This window comes from Leptodactylus fuscus, chromosome 7 (assembly GCF_031893055.1).
Source record: "Leptodactylus fuscus isolate aLepFus1 chromosome 7, aLepFus1.hap2, whole genome shotgun sequence".
NCBI lineage: Eukaryota > Metazoa > Chordata > Amphibia > Anura > Leptodactylidae > Leptodactylus > Leptodactylus fuscus.
Window position 1 is genome coordinate 3451991 of NC_134271.1, and position 20258 is coordinate 3472248.

General features: G+C 47.3%; 2 protein-coding genes across 2 annotated transcripts in view; both read right to left on the minus strand.

The window, feature by feature from the left end:
- The window catches only part of LOC142214402 (ras-related and estrogen-regulated growth inhibitor-like), a 14717-nt gene extending 7477 nt beyond the window's left edge, over positions 1–7240 (minus strand). Inside the window, exon 1 of the mRNA XM_075283349.1 lies at positions 6918–7240. Coding sequence (XP_075139450.1) covers positions 6918–7026 — 109 coding nt within the window. The 5' untranslated portion in view covers positions 7027–7240. The remainder of the gene's footprint in view (positions 1–6917) is intronic.
- A 5099-nt stretch (positions 7241–12339) lies between these two features.
- On the minus strand, positions 12340–20254 carry MRPL21 (mitochondrial ribosomal protein L21). Its single transcript, XM_075283350.1, has 7 exons — positions 20120–20254; positions 17013–17073; positions 16365–16450; positions 14177–14340; positions 13626–13678; positions 13005–13108; positions 12340–12455 (listed from the first exon to the last, which is right to left on the minus strand). The coding sequence occupies exons 1-7, from the start codon at positions 20190–20192 to the stop codon at positions 12391–12393; spliced, it is 606 nt and encodes a 201-aa protein (XP_075139451.1). The 5' UTR covers positions 20193–20254; the 3' UTR covers positions 12340–12390.
- Positions 20255–20258: the final 4 nt, after the last annotated feature.

Genomic DNA, 20258 nt, shown 5'->3' on the forward strand with positions numbered 1-20258 from the left:
GATCATCCATGTACATAATACAGAAGGTTCTTTGTGCAGTGCAACCTTCCTATCCCCCTATATCACCCCCATGTCACCCCCCCACCCCCTCTGTCCAGGAAAGAAATAGAAAAAAAATAGAAAACAGCAAAATAGAAAAAAAGTCACAAATTTTGAGGATTTCTGCAAAAAACATGGAACTCTTTCATACTGTATAGGCCAGGTAACTGATGTACAGGGTGTGATGGATCTGCTGAGACTTGTGGTTCTACAAATAACTGCACAGTGACTTATTATTCTAGATGGAGTGCGGTGCACAGAAGTGTTGTGAGGTCTCTGCTATGTGAGGACACCTCCTGCCGCTGCTGCTGGGACTTATAGTTCCACGTCTGTCTACTGTGTTACGTGTGATGATGATGACGATGATGATGATGATATGTAATCACTGATACGACCTCTGCTCACTGCTATGTGAATAAGATGTTCAGCTTTGGATTCATCTTTGAAATTTCTTCGGACGTTTTAATTTCTATTGCACCCCATTATAGTTTAGGGGTCTGCTGGTGACCTATAGGGGAACTGTGCGGGTGCAGAGGGGGCGACCGAAGTCATAAAGAGGGTGGACTGGAGTGTAAGAGTGTAGAGACAAGTGGTCAGAGCTACTCAGTGTGGAGAAGACATCTTAGGGGCGACCTCATGTACAAATATAAGGATGGACAGAGAACGTTCCTGGAGGATCCTGTACATTTGGGGGAGAAGGTTCCCCATGAGTTGGGATTCTTTATAGTAAGAGCAGTGACTCTATGGAAGTCTCTGCCCAAGGACAAGGCGATGGCCAAAATCTTCTAAGAATATCCTAAGGAGTGTATTGTAGCCCCCGCCATGTATTGTGATGGCCATGGCGGGTGATGGGAAGGATTCCTCCCCTGATATCAGGTCAGTGGTCTCCGGCTCCTGGTTTGGGGTTTCTTTTGCCTTCTTCTGATCCACCTGTAGGTTTATATCTTGGGTTTGGTAGTCGAGTGTCTTATACATGTCTTATACATGTCTTATATATGTCTTATATATGTCTTATATATGTCAGGCTACGAGTTCAGGCCATTGCACAATAATCTGCAGCTGCAGAAGAGAAAACTCCACATGTCAGTAAATCAATTCTTGGCACAGGAGAAGAATCCTCGCAGAAGCCTCAGAGACAGACGAGTCTTGTAGGGAAATGGTTGGAACTTGAAAGATGATCCGATATAAAGCATTGTGCTCCGATCCAACCTCTGGGCTATGTCAGCTCCTATATACCTGTATACCCTGCTAGATCATGCTATATACCCAGTGTGGCCTTGGTACAGGTAAATGCAGATGGCCGGCTCCTATATACCCTGCCTAGCTCATGTTATATACCCAGTGTAGCCTCAGCACAGCTCAGTATAGATAAATGCACATGGCCGGCTCCTATATACCCTGCCTAGCTCATGCTATATACCCAGTGTAGCCTCAGCACAGCTCAGTATAGATAAATGCACATGGACAGCTACTATATACCTTGCCTAGATCATGTTATATACCCAGTGTAGCCTCAGCACAGCTCAGTATAGATAAATGCACATGGCCGGCTCCTATATACCCTGCCTAGCTCATGCTATATACCCAGTGTAGCCTCAGCACAGCTCAGTATAGATAAAGGCACATGGCCGGCTCCTATATACCTGTATACCCTGCCTAGCTCATGCTATATACTCAGTGTAGCCTCAGTACAGCTCAGTATAGATAAATGTACATGGCCGGCTCCTATATACCCTGCCTAGCTCATGCTATATACCCAGTGTAGCCTCACTACAGATAAATGCACATGTCTGGCTCCTATATACCCTGCCTAGTTCATGCTATATACCTGGTGTAGCCTCACTACAGCTCAGTATAGATAAATGCACATGGCCGGCTCCTATATACCCTGCCTAGCTCATTCTATATACCCGGCTCCAAACAATGTGTCAAGTTTCTGAAATCAAGTCAAAGAATTGACCTCTGACCCTTCGAAGATGAAAGAATTGTGTAAGAACGAATAAAACATAAACCCCCCATAAATGATGGAAATGTCAGACACTAGGTCATCGCGTTTCTGAGCTTTTATTTCTAATGTAGTTTCCCTAAATCTGATCAAAAGCAGAAGCAATAAGCCCTGACAAGCAGATCCGCGAGCAGCCGATTACTGAGGAAGAACCAAATCTGCTAAAAGTGCCGGATTTACTCCTTTGTTCTAGATCAGCAGATCTGTGAGATTATTGACCCCCACGCCCGGGTCTGTCAGGGGGCTCTGGGGGGTTATGGGCCGGAAACATGACAAAGAGTCAAGAGGTGTCACCTATAAGACAAGAATCTGCACACTCCAGTGCACCAGAGGACAGGGGGAATACATTGACAGTGCACAGACTTATCAGGGGATCAGGAAGAAGATCCCAAATGTTTAGGCAGTCCTAGTCTGGTGATGGTGACTTGTACTCGGGCAGGGACGGTCCTGGCATCAGGCGCCTTGTTACGACCTGATAAGGGGATGGAGGAACAACACGATCCAGAATGACTTTGTTCTCGCAGATATAAGGCTGACACTGAGCAGCAGGTTGGTGTAATGTTTAATGAAATGAATCTTGTTGTGTTTTCTATTAAATTAGATAAATCTCATTTATTTAAATCCGATTAGTTTGAGACGTTTGATGTGGAAAGAAATTTACATGTTGCAGAACCCGACATGGAAATCACAGGTCACCATGGTGTAAAAGAAAGAAGGGCCTGCGAATATTACTTGTGGCTTATCAGAATAGAAGCGGAGAATTGTGGTACTATTAACCCTTGATGTGCTGTAGCCGGTCGCGCAGACATTGATATTAAATCCACTATTCATTCACTTATTATTGCTAATTATTACAGGAGGTTTGTGGTCAGAAGCCCCCCTATCTCTGGGGCCCCGCACTATTACATGGGCTGTGTTATGTCCTATGACATCCCTGCCTGTCGTCATCTAGCACTTTGTAATGATAGAAAACTGTAATGTCTTCTGTGACGTCTTCTGTAATGTCTTCCGTAACATTTTTTGTGACGTCTTCTGAGACATCTTTTGTAATGTTTTCTGTGACGTCTTCTGTAACATCTTCTGTGACATCTTCTGTAACGTCTTGTGTGATGTCTTCAGTGATGTCCTTTTGTAATGTCTTCTGTGACATCTTCTGTATTTCTTCTGTAACATCTTCTGTAACGTCTTCCGTAACATCTTTTGTGACGTCTTCTATATCATCTTCTCTAACATCTTCTGTGACATCTTCTGTGACGTCTTCTTTGATGTCTTCTGTGACGTCTTCTGTGACGTCTTCTTTGATGTCTTCTGTGATATCTTCTGTAACATCTTCTGTAATGTCTTCTGTAACATCTTCTGTGACATCATCTGTGACTTCTTCTGTAACATCTTCTGTGACGTCTTCTGTGACATCATCTGTGACTTCTTCTGTGACGTCTTCTGTGACATCATCTGTGACTTCTTCTGTGACGTCTTCTGTAACGTCTTCTGTGACATCTTCTGTAATGTCTTCTGTGACATCTTCTGTAATGTCTTCTGTGACATCTTCTGTGACATCTTCTTTGATGTCTTCTGTAACATCTTCTGTATTGTCTTCTGTGACATCTTCTGTGATGTCTTCTTTGATGTCTTCTGTGACATCTTCTGTAATGTCTTCTGTGACGTCTTTTGTAACATCTTCCAGTTAATTCCAAGTATTTAGAGCCAGGAGTGGATCTGTTCTTCAGGTCTCCGGCCCCCCTGTGCCACTATTCAGCTATTTTCCCCCCAATAACCTCAGTGACCGCGGCCTAATGACATTGTGTGACTGTGCCAGGATAGAACATTGTGCCCAGATAGAGGAGCCGACTGCCCTCCTCCAATCCCTCCACATCCTCGCCCTCCTCCAATCCCTCCACATCCTCGCCCTCCTCCAATCCCTCCACATCCTCGCCCTCCTCCAATCCCTCCACATCCTCGCCCTCCTCCAATCCCTCCACATCCTCGCCCTCCTCCAATCCCTCCACATTCTGCATCTTCTTACAACACTAAATCAGCTACAATTAAACCCAATGAACCAAGGATTCTGAAAGGAACAGACAACGCGCTACTTATTCACCCACTTACTGAGGTTGTAAACAGAGGATATTTCTTACAATGAACGTCCAGTCCTGAAGACCATTTTATATATCATCATAGGGGTCGGAGCTTAGTTCTATCTGATACAGAGCACCAAACCCTCTGCACCCAGACAGCTATCAGGTAATATGTGGCCATATTGTATATACCGTGATATCTATAACTATACGGCTTGTGCCGTGGAAACATCTTACAGGTGATGCAAACTCTCCCGGACTGGCCATGCGGCTCCCAGATTCCTTCCAGAGCTCGGACATCTCCTGGGCTCGGATAGTTCTCTGTTCAATGGGTTTTCGGGTCCCAAATCGAATTTCCCCATTGGTCCCTATACTTCCTGTTGCAGTGATAATGTCGTGACCTGGACGTGTGACCTCAGGGGTGACCCTCTACCGAAAAGTACAGAGACCAGTGGAGGAGAAGCAGATTGGGTGCAATGAGGCATTAAAGGGACTATGTCTCCTTACTACATAACAAGAACAGGCTGAGCCTACCCTGGGCCACCAGTGTATATATAATAGTGGTCCATGGGTGACAAACCCCCAAAAAATTCAGGTTTGGGCAAATCTGAAATTTTTGTAAAATTTCCAAACTTGTTTTTTACAAACCTGTTTGCTCATCCTTAGTATGGAGGAAAAGAGAAGAAACTACTGTGTGACAGACTACCACCCAAACCATGAGGGGTGCCAGTGTCATGTCGTGGGGTGCTGGAAGGACTGGTGCACGTCACTAAATAGATGATGTCATAAAGAAGGAAACATTATGTAGCGATATCGAAGCAACATTTCAAGACGTCTACCAGAAAGTTAAAACTTGTGTGCAAATGGATCTACGACATGGCCCCAAACATGCTCCAAAGTTGTAACAATACGGCTAAACAACAACAAAGTGACGGTAATGGGGCGACCAACACAACGCCGACCTCAATCCCTTAGGACAAAACTACAAAGTGTCTATAAGCAAAGAGGTCAACAAACGTGACTAAGTTACACGGACTCTGCCATTGTCGTCATTGTGAGACGATTGTCCAATTGTTAGTCCCAAGTGAAGGCCACCGAATACTAAGCACATGTATGTAACTCTCTGAGCCTCAGGAATGTGATGAAGACAATAAAATAATTGAATATTCTGAAAATTGAAACAAATCTCTCTCCAGTATTATTCTGAGATTTCACATTCTTAATATCCTGTGCCAAGGTCAACTCCATTTGGGGCCTGAAAAGCCTTTGAACTCTTTAGGGCTACATAGTATATGAAGAATGATCATACGTGGACCTTGCACTTCTTGGCTCTCGGTGCTACATCTCAGATTGGATCCTTTACCCACCCATGTGCCATTTATAGAAGACCATCCCGATATCCCGGGACAGACCTTCAGTTCCAGCCTATATTATGCACAATGACTTTCTTCTTTGAGAAGACAACCCCATACAGGTATATTTTTTAGGCCATTTTGGGTGATTTCACTGTATTTGTGTCTTACTAAAGGCGGCTGCCGATAGATACACCAATGATAATAGAAATGTGGTGGGTTGTCCGTCAGTAATGGTCCAAAGCCAAGAACTTTCTACAGATGATGGGGCTATTGAATATGTCAATGTCATAAAAACTCCTCCAAATATCTAACAAAGAACTGCAGAAGAAACCTACAAAAATCATATGGAAAAAATTAAGAATATGAGTAGATCGAGCAAGTGTCAAGTGGAAGATACAAGATTGCAGATGCAGAGGTGACTTACAAGTGACCTGGAGGGGCAGTATCGAAAAAACAGGCAAACAAGATGTCCATACCAAACATGGGAAACATTAAAGTAAGGCAGAATATAGTCTGAGGCCCCCCGACCTCCAGATCCTGAGACACTGAATCCAGAAGCCAACAACATACTGTCAGATCACATCTGCTATAGATGGAGGGGACAGAGGACAGGATAGGGGGGCGGACACTGGAACCAAAACTAAAGTTGTTAAAACATCCCCCGAAGTTTTTAGGCTTTGCAGCTACAACTAAGAACATGCACCAGGGAGGTAAAACTATTGCGCTTGCTTTAATGGTGGCGCCCCCATCTATGCACATAAGGGGCTAATACTGAAGACTGATCCTTGTAATGGGCTATCAGTATTAGATCTGTGAGGTCCGACAGCCTGGACCACCCACAGATCAGCTGTTCTGTCTATCCTAGGGATCCACCATCACTATCGGAAAGGTCGGTCACCTCCATGTGATACATACCATTGTTACATTTGTATCTGAATATAAAGTCATTGGAATTATTTTCGGACTAGATGAGTATTTTGCAATCTTCGTTGGATCTGATATTGGGTTGACATAGAAGTATATACAAATAGTAGACACAGATCAAAAGGATTCTAAAAAACTTAAAGGGGTCCTCCACAGGTATATTTTTGCAAACGCGTATGTTGCGTCCACGCTTTCCAATATTCCTGTCGCAACATCTACAAATGGCAGTCGATTGTGTCCTTACACATGTCCATACATAGTCAGAGGTCTAGTAATGTATTCCACGTCTATGCCCGAGGGTCCGTACACAAACCCACCGTCTCCCACCAGCCGAGGACCCAAAGACGTCCCATAGAAACCCCATTGTAACACATATTGTCAGCGCTGCACGTGCTCTGCCCATGGACATAAACACAAATATTATCCAACCCCTTTAATGTATCCGACATGTCAGAGAACACAATATAAAAGTAACAATGTAACGATTAGAAGTAGCAACAAACATCAGCCCCGACCTACCCGTCTTCCCCACTGCACTTTGCCCCAGGACCACAATCCGCATCGTCCGGGCAGGAGCCAAACTCCAGGATCTTCTGAGAGGCCGAGGAAGTGGAAAGTTGGAGGTCATGGTAGAAGGTGTTGGGGATGGAACGTCAATGTGACCAACCTGATCCAGCAAGCGTCAGATTGGGAGAGTCAGAGGAATGCGGAGCTAGACGGAGGGGCCATGTAATTCACTCCCCGGTGCTGTGCTTTTTGGTTTGGCAAGAAATAAATCCATTTGTGTTCTGCGGCCAAGCTCTTGTCTCCATCCAATCTCGCCTGCCTACTTCTCCGACTATTCCCGCCTCCTATTCTTCTGGCTGTTGAAGCAGAAAATTGCATGCTATGTAGTTGAGGACTTTCTGGCATAGATTGGGATTGTTTGGAAGCTCAGATCATTACGGAGTGTCGAAAGGTTACACTGAGCAAATGAGCGCAACGTTAACTCTTTCAGTCCCAGGGAATTGCATTCAAGACGTTTGGGTCGGTGCCAAAAGTTTATTTATCAGGCAGCAACAAACTCCATAGAGCGAGGCTCGGAGCAAAGTGACGGAGGAGAGAACCCAAGAGGGACCCGAGGTGATGAGTGTTCTGCCAGATTACGGGACACTAAGTATTTAACCCTGCGCATTCTGCAATAAACGACAGCGGGAACGATAATGGAACAGAGCAACTTAATGGCGCTTATGTAGAGTCCCTGGGATTCTTGGACGGTCACGGCAGCCACGTGTTGTCATATAACAACCATCCGTACATTGTCATAAGTAGGGCTGTATTCACACAGTGGTTGCAAACTTACTCACATGGATTGTGTCATTTATGTTTCATCCATGTCGTCTGCTCTCCACTGCCATTGGCTAAAGGATCGGTCACGAGCTCTTCACTATCCAATCAGGATTGCTGAGATGAGAATAACCAAAATTCAGTGTCATGGCGTCTCATATCAATATGGGGTGTGACATATAAATAGGGGTGTGGCATATACATTGGGGTGTGACATAAATCTGGGTGTGGCATATCAATATGGGGTGTGACAAATTGGGGTGGGGCAAATCAATATGGGGTGGAGCATATAAATTGGGGTAACATCAATATGGGGTGTGGCATATCAGTATGGGGTGTGGCAAATCAATATGGGGTGGGGCATATCAGTATGGGGTGTGGCATATAAATAGGGGTGTGACCAAAATAATTGCTGATTAATTGTGATTAAGGTAATATGCTCACTGCACTGTGATTTTTATTTGGGTTCTGTTTGGCTCCTCTGGTGGTCCCGGGGTCTGACCCAATAATGGTCCAGCAGTAGACGCTCCAGTATAAGTGTTTATATATTAAATACATATTTATAAATAAATAGAGACATTGAAATGAAAAAAAAAATAAAAAAATTTATATATATATATATATATATATATATATATATATATATATATAAAACTGTTAAAAATTGTGTTTAACAAAAAACTTGCTTTCAGAACAGGCCATTTGTGATAACACATTCCCTTTAAGGATCATTGTGTTACATGAACACATCTGGATTATGAATATACATATATGTGTCTGGTGATCCCGGGTGGTTACGGAGGTCACAACATCTCTGGTGGTCTAGGTAGGTTAGATAGGGGGGGGGGGGGGTGTCACTGCCAAACAAGGGGCTGTAATAGTAATGGGGGGAGGGGGGGCTGTATCTAATAGGTGACTTGCAGAGCTATAGTGGGAACATGAATTCCTGCCATAGCGTCTAATGGAAGCAAATCCTACAGATTCTATAGATAGACTGTTAGTCAGAGAATTACCTGCTCTGTTTCATAGTCTTGTTCCCACGGATGTGGCAGAATCTCATCACAGCCATTACTGAAGTCACTAATGAGGCCGGGAATGGAAACATATGTCTATAATGTCCTGTCATTTACTAACCCGCCCACATGACTAACTACAGGGAGATCTCACAGCAACGACATAAGGACCAAATCTGACAACAAATTGTCCTTCTATACAGATCCTGCACTCTCAATAGAACATAGAAAGCTGGCAACCATATACATATATATATATATATATATATATATATATATATACACACTCACCGGCCACTTTATTAGGTACACCATGCTAGTAACGGGTTGGACCCCCTTTTGCCTTCAGAACTGCCTCAATTCTTCGTGGCATAGATACAACAAGGTGCTGGAAGCATTCCTCAGAGATTTTGGTCCATATTGACATGATGGCATCACACAGTTGCAGTCGCAGATTTGTCGGCTGTACATCCATGATGCGAATCTCCCGTTCCACCACATCCCAAAGATGCTCCTCTATTGGATTGAGATCTGGTGACTGTGGAGGCCATTGGAGTACAGTGAACTCATTGTCATGTTCAAGAAACCAGTCTGAGATGATTCCAGCTTTATGACATGGCATTGCATTATCCTGCTGAAAGTAGCCATCAGATGTTGGGTACATTGTGGTCATAAAGGGATGGACATGGTCAGCAACAATACTCAGGTAGGCTTTGGCGTTGCAACGATGCTCAATTGGTACCAAGGGGCCCAAAGAGTGCCAAGAAAATATTCCCCACACCATGACACCACCACCACCAGCCTGAACCGTTACCGATACAAGGCAGGATGGATCCATGCTTTCATGTTGTTGACGCCAAATTCTGACCCTACCATCCGAATGTCGCAGCAGAAATCAAGACTCATCAGACCAGGCAACGTTTTTCCAATCTTCAATTGTCCAATTTCGATGAGCTTGTGCAAATTGTAGCCTCAGTTTCCTGTTCTTAGCTGAAAGGAGTGGCACCCGGTGTGGTCTTCTGCTGCTGTAGCCCATCTGTAGCCTCAAAGTTGGACGTACTGTGCGGCGTTCAGAGATGCTCTTCTGGCTACCTTGGGTGTAACGGGTGGCTATTTGAGTCACTGTTGCCTTTCTATCAGCTGGAACCAGTCTGGCCATTCTCCTCTGACCTCTGGCATCAACAACGCATTTCCGCCCCCCACAGAACTGCTGCTCACTGGATGTTTTTTCTTTTTCGGACCATTCTCTGTAAACCCTAGAGATGGTTGTGCGTGAAAATCCCAGTAGATCAGCAGTTTCTGAAATACTCAGACCAGCCACGTTCAAAGGCACTCAAATCACCTTTCTTCCCCCCCATACTGATGCTCGGTTTGAACTGCAGGAGATTGTCTTGACCATGTCTACATGCCTAAATGCACTGAGTTGCCGCCATGTGATTGGCTGATTAGAAATTAAGTGTTAACGAGCAGTTGGACAGGTGTACCTAATAAAGTGGCTGGTGAATGTGTATATATATATATATATATATATATATATATACACACATACACACAGGGATAATACACACAGTGATGTCACAGTAGTTGAATAATGCACACTATGATGTAATAGTAGGTGGATAATGTGCACAGTAACATAACAATACAGGGGATAAGTGATGATGTAACTTAATAGTAATGTCACAGTATGATGTCATAGCACAGGGATAAAACACAAACAGTCACCATCTCTATTGCACCACGTCAGCACAGAGAAGACATATAGTGATGTCATACACAGACTTTCTGATGTAAGCAGAGGGCTGAGGCTGCAGAACAGAGATGACCTTGAGGCTCCTCAGTGTCTCCGCAGTTCTAGAGCAGATACTTGTCTGTCACTTCCTGATACTTTGTATCCTCCACCCAGTGACAGATTCCTTATCTTTTCATCCTTATTGTTCCGTTCGCCTCCTCTTCCACTTGACATTCTTTCTGATAAGACATTCTCTCTTGTGCCCACGTTGTGGGTTTCATAGAAATTCCTGAAATCTCGATTTGTATCGCTATTGTCTGACTGTGAATTCCACTGTAAGATTTCCAATCCCAACCTATTGTAATTTAGTAAATCATCGCCTGGCAGACACTGATAGAAGAGACAATTCTGTACAAACAGCAGATTTACCCGTCATCATCACATGTATTAGTGCCGGAGGCCGCCATCTGCCCGCGCTAACAGCGAGGAGACGCTGCAGAACGTCTTGTCCAGTCCTCAGATTAATTGCAAAGATTTTGGCAGTCTGGAAAGGAGAAGATGGAGAAGCCATAGAAGATATTGTGCGTCTCATGGTCTCGCTGGAACACACAAATGTCTGCCTGGGAAATGAGGGGATGATATTAAAGGGCTTGTATAGAATAAAGAAAAATCTGTAGAATATAATAGTCGCTTCTTTGGTTGACGTTTCGCTTCCAGTTCCTTCCCAGCGTCCTGGGCCCATCGCTGTGGCTTACGTGCGTCTTGCTGCATACCAGATCCCCTCGGTCATGTATAACTTTGTTCTCAGCCCCCCGCCGCTGCTTCTTCCTATATCTAATTAGATGAAATTAACATTTTTCTGCAATGTTCTTCCACCAGTTCAGACGCCGAATCTTCTGCATCAACATCAGGCATTTTAATTGGCCACAAGTCACTGGGAAAGATTTCGGGGCTTCTGGTAAAATGAAGCATTTCCTCAACTTTCCTTCACGTCGTCTTTGCCAAATGACCTCCCTTAGAGGGGTCGGGGTAGGACAAGGAACGCGATATACTCTGGGCGACGGGGACAGCGGAGTACACAGGAGCCTAAAGCGGAAGGGAACTTCTGGATAACTTGTGATTTTTTGGCAACTTTTGTATCATGGATAGATTTTGTAAGATACTTTGCAGGCGAGAGGAGAATCTCAAGGAGGTCATATATGTATCATGTGACTTGGGGATCAGAACTAGGTTCAAGAGTCCACCAGATCGGGTAAATTTATCTAAACTTCCCACACAACCCCTTTAAGACATATGCCCAATTTTACTGCACTGATGCCCCCACACAGTGTACTGCCCCCTAGAGGCCTCCACATGGTATAAAGTCCAATTAGCGCCCACACACAGCGTCTTAGAGCATTAGTGTCCCGCACAGAATATTAACGTTGGACTGAGTACAATAGCGGCCCCATAAGTGGAGCGAAGTCAGTGTAGTTGCGAGGGGGGCTGATCACAGACCTCCAGACCCTGCAAAGCTAATAAATGGGACACCGAGGACCCTCTTCTATAAATGCACTGTAAAAGTTGCAATCCCCACATCACCCCTTTAAAGCTGGATCAGGATAAGAGGTCACATACCGGCTGGATGGGCAGATCATGTTTTTTTCTTGGACCAATCTGCTGTTTTTTTGGAACTCCCATAGACATTATTGGAGAGGGACATGCATGCTCGGTACTGTCACCAGCACGAGGGTGAAGGTTATCCCGCACAAAGCCCTCTACTCCTTGTTTTGTACATATTAGGACACCCATAAAAGTTGATAGAGCCATAATGTACTCTAAAACCCAGCGCAGTATACAGTATATACTAAATGTTCTGAAAGACACAAACTCCAGATTTTCATATTTATCTTTAATAATTATAATAAAAAAATATACAAAATCACGATAAAGCGGGAGCGATTTCAATGGTATTGATCCTCAGAACAGTCTGTGGAAAGATGGTTACTGAAAAACAGGAGAAGACACAACGATTAGGTTACAGGAATGCAATGGCCGCTCCTCAAACACAACAGCCAACGCCATAAGTGCACTGGAGAGCTGTTGTGTGCACTTACAAAACCCTTTCTCAGGGTGCATGCACACGATGTAATGTGGCACTGATTCCTGCACCATAACTTGTATAACGATCAGCGCTGCAAAACAGAATCCCAATGATTTCAATGTGTTATGCGGGATTCTGTTTTGCAGCGCTGATCCTTACACGAGTTATCGTGCAGGAATCAGTGCCACATCATATCGTGTCCATGCATTCTCAGGGTTCCGGGGGTTCTTATCTATAAAGTAGATGTACAATGTAATCCGCTTCAGACAATCCCTTCCGGCCAATAGACAGGGATCAAACAATTACACATAAAAACTGCAACAAAATATCAAAACATCCCCCCCTTCCCCCATCTCCGGCTGTTCTACAGAACTACATGGACCCTGATTCTCGCACCGATGGACCAATAATTTATAAACTTGCCCCAGCCCCGTTATTTATACATAACTTACTTTTCTTCTTCTCGTATCGGTGTCGCTTCCAAAACCTTAAGGAAACTTTTGGATAGGACTCGGTTTTTTCGATCACGGTGGCTTCAACTCGCACCAAGTCTTTCCTACAGGAGAGTCACAATCAGAGGGTCAGAGGTGAACGAGCCTAAACCACAACCTCAAAGATGGTGCAGATCTGAATTCTGCCACTTATTAAAGTCATTGATGGCCTGTCCTTAGCATAGACCACCCATTACTGATCAGCAGGGGTCCGACACCCAGGCCTCTTGTTTGATGAGGGTACAGTGTTTGACGACATGCTTAGCGGAAGTGACGCTCAGGACCACGGCTGCATCGTCACACAAGTGATCTATGGGGGTCCCGGCTGTTGGACCCCACAAGGACCTATCCCAATTAAAAAAGTCCTTGCAAACCTCATTAAAACTGAGTGTTGCCATTCCCCTTGTCAATTGTACATACCCTGACACCTTAGCCAGTCAGCGTGAAGAGACCTGCACACCCGGCAAGGAGAATGGCAACACCGAGATTTAGTAATACAATTCCAGGAGTAACAACAGAGGAACAGCAGACTTCTAAGACAAGATGGAGAGTTTTACACGGACAGTACGCAGGGCTACTTACCCAAGTAAAGGTTTTCCTACTAATGTAAAGTTATCGCTGCCGACCAGCAAAACCTAAAGAGGAAGCGGAAACAGAACGAAGACGGGAATGGTTAGAAGAAAGGACAAATCTGTGCAGGTGTAATAATGTAATAATATCTGTATAGGTGTAAATAGTATGATGATAGATCTGTATAGGTGTAATAATGTAATAATATCTGTATAGGTGTAAATAGTATGATGATAGATCTGTATAGGTGTAATAATGTAATAATATCTGTATAGGTGTAAATAGTATGATGATAGATCTGTATAGGTGTAATAATGTAATAATATCTGTATCTCTGTACTGAATTTTAATACGACCAATTCTTTATTCCCAAATAAAACAGCACATTCATCCTCAGCCAAGCTGAGCATACACGGTGGGGTCAGGAGGAGATGAATGTGTGGCTGCCGGCTATACAAGGCACCTTGATGTGCTGCGCTCCTTATGTATTTGTGACGTGCCCACCATAAGAGCGGACATACAGAGCGGGGCACACATGGTGCGGGGCGCGCTATGGAAGATACCTTCTCCAGCCTGATCCTCTCTCCACATTGCGCCTCCACCGAGCCGTTAATTAAAACAAGGTCTTCGTTAGTGACTTTCCATTGTTTACTTGCAAAGTGGATGACAGCAAAGAGGCGGCCGCACTGTCCCGTGGCGATCAGGGTGTTTACTTTCTGAACAAGCTCTAAAAGAACGAGAGAAACAACAAATAATAATGAGCAGCGGAAACACTGACAGGGTTATGTACGCTAAAAGTGACGCGCGCCGAAGATTTCAGCGGCCTATCTAAGCAGCGTAAACACGGGCGAGGGTTGCAGGGCAGGAGAATGACGTAAACCTGTCTATTTGTGTCCGCACATAGTATAAGCATGTCACCGGCCTGTATAAACATTAACATGGTGGGATCAACATTGTCACAGAGTATCCAGCGCAAGGAGACATCACAAATAAACCAACATGGGGGAAGGAGTGAGGAAGGGCGGGGAGTGAGGAAGGGCAGGGGTACAGGTAGGGGGAAGGGCGGACGTACAGGTAGGGGAAGGGCGGGGGTACAGGTAGGGGGGAGGGCGGGGGTACAGGTAGGGGGGAGGGCGGGGGTACAGGTAGGGGGGAGGGCGGGGGTACAGGTAGGGGGGAGGGCGGGGGTACAGGTAGGGGGGAGGGCGGGGGTACAGGTAGGGGTACAGGTAGGGGGAAAGGCGGAGGTACAGGCAGGGGGAAAGGCGGAGGTACAGGCAGGGGGAAAGGCGGAGGTACAGGCAGGGGGGAGGGCGGGGTACAGGTAGGGGGAAGGGCGGAGGTACAGGCAGGGGGAATGGCGGAGGTACAGGCAGGGGGAATGGCGGAGGTACAGGCAGGGGGAATGGCGGAGGTACAGGCAGGGGGAATGGCGGAGGTACAGGCAGGGGGAATGGCGGAGGTACAGGCAGGGGGAATGGCGGAGGTACACGCAGGGGGAATGGCGGAGGTACAGGCAGGGGGAATGGCGGAGGTACAGGCAGGGGGAATGGCGGAGGTACAGGCAGGGGGAATGGCGGAGGTACAGGCAGGGGGAATGGCGGGTGTACAGGCAGGGGGAATTAAGGGTAAGTATGTGCACAGGGGGGGTAAGTATGTGCACAGGGGGGGTAAGTATGTGCACAGGGGGGGTAAGTATGTGCACAGGGGGGGTAAGTATGTGCACAGGGGGGGTAAGTATGTGCACAGGGGGGGGTAAGTATGTGCACAGGGGGGGGGGTAAGTATGTGCACAGGGGGGGGTAAGTATGTGCACAGGGGGGGGTAAGTATGTGCACAGGGGGGGGGTAAGTATGTGCACAGGGGGGGTAAGTATGTGCACAGGGGGGGGTAAGTATGTGCACAGGGGGGGTAAGTATGTGCACAGGGGGGGGTAAGTATGTGCACAGGGGGGGGTAAGTATGTGCACAGGGGGGGGTAAGTATGTGCACAGGGGGGGGTAAGTATGTGCACAGGGGGGGGGTAAGTATGTGCACAGGGGGGGGTAAGTATGTGCACAGGGGGGGTAAGTATGTGCACAGGGGGGGGTAAGTATGTGCACAGGGGGGGGGGTAAGTATGTGCACAGGGGGGGTAAGTATGTGCACAGGGGGGGTAAGTATGTGCACAGGGGGGGTAAGTATGTGCACAGGGGGGTAAGTATGTGCACAGGGGGGGTAAGTATGTGCACAGGGGGGGTAAGTATGTGCACAGGGGGGGGTAAGTATGTGCACAGGGGGGGTAAGTATGTGCACAGGGGGGGGGTAAGTATGTGCACAGGGGGGGGTAAGTATGTGCACAGGGGGGGTAAGTATGTGCACAGGGGGGGTAAGTATGTGCACAGGGGGGGTAAGTATGTGCACAGGGGGGTAAGTATGTGCACAGGGGGGGTAAGTATGTGCACAGGGGGGGTAAGTATGTGCACAGGGGGGGGTAAGTATGTGCACAGGGGGGGTAAGTATGTGCACAGGGGGGGGTAAGTATGTGCACAGGGGGGGGTAAGTATGTGCACAGGGGGGGGTAAGTATGTGCACAGGGGGGGTAAGTATGTGCACAGGGGGGGGTAAGTATGTGCACAGGGGGGGTAAGTATGTGCACAGGGGGGGGTAAGTATGTGCACAGGGGGGGGGGTAAGTATGTGCACAGGGGGGTAAGAGGTTTGCTGTAGCTTCTATAACCAGTCAGACTATAGTGTGAACACTCCTCGAGCTCACCTCTGTGCTCCTCGGCTTCTTTCTTGGGATCTGGGAGCTCGATCTTGGGCCAAGGTGGTTCAGATAAAGACGTCTTTGGCACGTAGCTGAAAATCATCACATTATATCAGCACAAATCTATTACACGTACAAGCAGAAAAAACCTACAGCAAAATAATAATAAAGGATGAGAAGATAAAGCTGACTCTCTATCCTAATCATATAATAGTCTATAAGGATTGAGTAGGGGTCTCACCTGGGGGGGGATTTTACTTAAAGGGGTTTCCCCATGGATAGAACCAGAAATTTGGACTCCTAATACATTACCAGATACACAGAAAATGGAGCAGGAAGCAGACAGCGCTGTTCTGTGGAGTGGTCAGACCCGGTACTGCAGATCAGGTCCCATTCACCTGCAGTAACTCACTTCCACCACTACACAGAGAACAGCGCTGTCTGCTTCCTGCTCCATTCTCTATCTATAAGCTGCTGATAATGGCTGATCACTGGCGGTGCCCACCGTCCTCAGATCTGTCATTAAAGGCCTACCTTTAGGACAGGTCATCAATATTTTAACCCTTTAATGATGCACATAGTATAGTCATATCCTCCAAGTCACAGACGCTGTTCATTTATCCAGAGATTTAGGGATCGGGAAATGGCATTTACCTGGGCTGCAAAGACGAACTCTGGGAACTCATACATCGGAGAGACGGCCGGAGCAGCGAGACTGAAACGGAGAAGATACAAGATGAATGAAACAGCGGATACAGACACGACTTGTAGAGCAGCAGCAGTAGGACACGTGACAGCTGAGGCCAATGGTAGTGTCCACGTGACGGCTGAGGCCAATGGTAGTGTCCACGTGACAGCTGAGGCCAATGGTAGTGTCCACGTGACAGCTGAGGCCAATGGTAGTGTCCACGTGACAGCTGAGGCCAATGGTAGTGTCCACGTGACAGCTGAGGCCAATGGTAGTGTCCACGTGACGGCTGAGGTCAATGGTAGTGTCCACGTGACGGCTGAGGTCAATGGTAGTGTCCGCGTGACGGCTGAGGCCAATGGTAGTGTCCACGTCACGGCTGAGGCCAATGGTAGTGTCCACGTGACGGCTGAGGCCAATGGTAGTGTCCACGTGACGGCTGGGGCCAATGGTAGAGTCCACGTGACAGCTGGGGCCAATGGTAGTGTCCACGTGACAGCTGGGGCCAATGGTAGTGTCCACGTGACGGCTGAGGCCAATGGTAGTGTCCACGTGACAGCTGGGGCCAATGGTAGTGTCCACGTGACAGCTGAGGCCAATGGTAGTGTCCACGTGACGGCTGAGGCCAATGGTAGTGTCCACGTGACAGCTGAGGCCAATGGTAGTGTCCACGTGACAGCTGAGGCCAATGGTAGTGTCCACGTGACAGCTGAGGCCAATGGTAGTGTCCACGTGACAGCTGGGGCCAATGGTAGTGTCCACGTGACAGCTGAGGCCAATGGTAGTGTCCACGTGACAGCTGAGGCCAATGGTAGTGTCCACGTGACAGCTGCGGCCAATGGTAGTGTCCACGTGACAGCTGCGGCCAATGGTAGTGTCCACGTGACAACCTCTTGCAAACCAATGACTAGAGAAGACTGCTGGGGCTTCAGCGCTGGATCGGTGGATCCTGCAGCATTTGGTATACAGCAACCCCTCCCCCCCTCCCAAATAAACAGCAAACTATGGAGGGGCGGTTGGCAGCTCAGCCTTAGTTCAGAGAAGGATAGTGAGCTGCAATACTGGATCTAACCCTTGGACAAGAGTGGCGCTGTTTCCAGTAGAAAGTAGTGATTTATCCTAGTCTTATGCAGGAGTATGGAGTGTATATATATATATATATATATATATATATATATATATATAATGGCTGAGATAGGATCAGCACTGACTGCCAGTACACAGGACACGGATAACCCGCACCACAGCCTGCGGCCCATTAATAACCAGTAAGACCAGTAAGCCGCGGTTATTACAGTTATGTAGATCGGTTTGTGCTTCTTCCTTGAAGTCTTCTTGATCATTTTGATGGATTTCTTCATAGAGAAGTGACTGAGGTCTGTGGACGGTTCATTCGGGAATCTCAGTCCAAGAATAGCAACAGATAAGAAGCCGGAACGCGGCTGTGAGCGGAGGACTCCTTATCTAACAGCGGCCATGACTCAGGGTCAGAGCCAGAGACTACTGAGAACGCGCCGGCGATAACAAGACCTACACAAGTCTCATCAGAGTCTATAAGAAGAACCTACAACGGACTATAGAAGGTCCAAGAGGGGAAGCAAGTCTCCAATATAGTCTGACAGCTAGTCCTCCAACCATCCCGCACACATGCACACTTGGCCTGACCCGGTCTGTGGTGTAGATGGTGCTGAACCCACTGGTAGATGGGGCAGAATGTGATCACAGCCCTGCAGACAACACTGTGGGGGTATTAGGGCCCGATCTGTATCCGGCATTGAATTTATAGCAGATTTGGCCTCGATATCAGAGTCACCCGGAATCTGCCCCAATGTAATAGAAGCAGATGCAGAAACAACCGTGAAAACAAGGTGCAAGGTCAGTGAGTGACATCATGTCCATTGGCCACATCTCCATCCCACTAACATGAATGGGACTGAGCAGCAGCACGGACATGTGACCAACCGACCTTACTGAGAAGAAGCAGCCATCTATTTAAAGTCCTGCACAATCCCTTTAAGGGCGCCTGTTATCTCCTGTGGTATATAAATGACCATCTATGAACCTGGAGCAGATCTGTGCAGCCCCGGGCGTCTCTTGTATAGCGCCACCTTCAGCCCCTGGCTGACATAACATTTTCTCTCTGTCTTCTAGATGGACACTAAAGAACTAGACAAGGGGCAGCTGGGGTGCAGGGTGGCATGAGAAGCCCCTGAATACACCCGCTCTTTGGGGTGCAGCGTCCACACCTCCGGTCAGGCAGGGCACACTTTATAACAGAGCTGCAGAAGTGTTAGACATGGGGCGAGGATCAGACCGGCAGGGGTCCATAGCCTACCCCCCTACACTCAGCTGTCGGGGGGCGCAGTAGTACCCTTCACAGGGATGTCCAAGTATTGCAGCCTCCTAACAGCTGATCAGCGGCGGCGCTGACTGTCACCCCATCACCAATGTAATATCGGGAGATTTCCCGGACAGCAGACAGTGCAGGACAGTGACAGCGCAGGCAGGGATTCCCAGGGGCCTAGATCACTAATGTGGGGTCTCCAGATTCACCCATGTGCATGGCGCCCCCCTTTACACCTCTCTATTCCTCCAGATAATTGATAATTTGGAGCTTCCAGTTGTAGCCGTGCCCCTATACAATGACAGTCACTATTATGTAAGGACTCGCCGCTGTGACCAGGAGAATGTGGATTTCCCAGATTTCCAGGAGGAATAACAGAGGAGCGGCAACCACAGTGTTACTATAGAAGACGCTCCAGTGCTGGGATTTCGAGGGGGCTCTGCTACAGCGGCTTTAGGACATGAGGTTACTAGATATAAAGACTCTGCAGTGTCCTGCTACCACCCAGCTTTCCCAGGCTCCTGAGTGGCACGGCTGCTACAGCTGAGTGGTCAGTCATCCTCTGACATGTTACAGCATGCTGGGAGTTGTAGTGTTCTGCTATGTAGAGTTTCAGGGCCCCCAATGACATAGCAGAGACCTAGGCAGGAGTCTGGGAAAGCTGGGTGACAGGCCTGGCAGTGATGTCCCCGGTGTCCTGCCAATGTCACCCCTCGGTCCCTCCCTCACCTGCAGCAGAGGCCTGGACACCTCTCCCGGTCAGCACAGCCCGCAGCAGCCGCCCGCAGCCGGTCACCGCCATCACGTGTCTCCTTCCGTACACCTTCACCGCTGGTTCCGTACAGCGCGGCCGCGTGCACCGCACAAG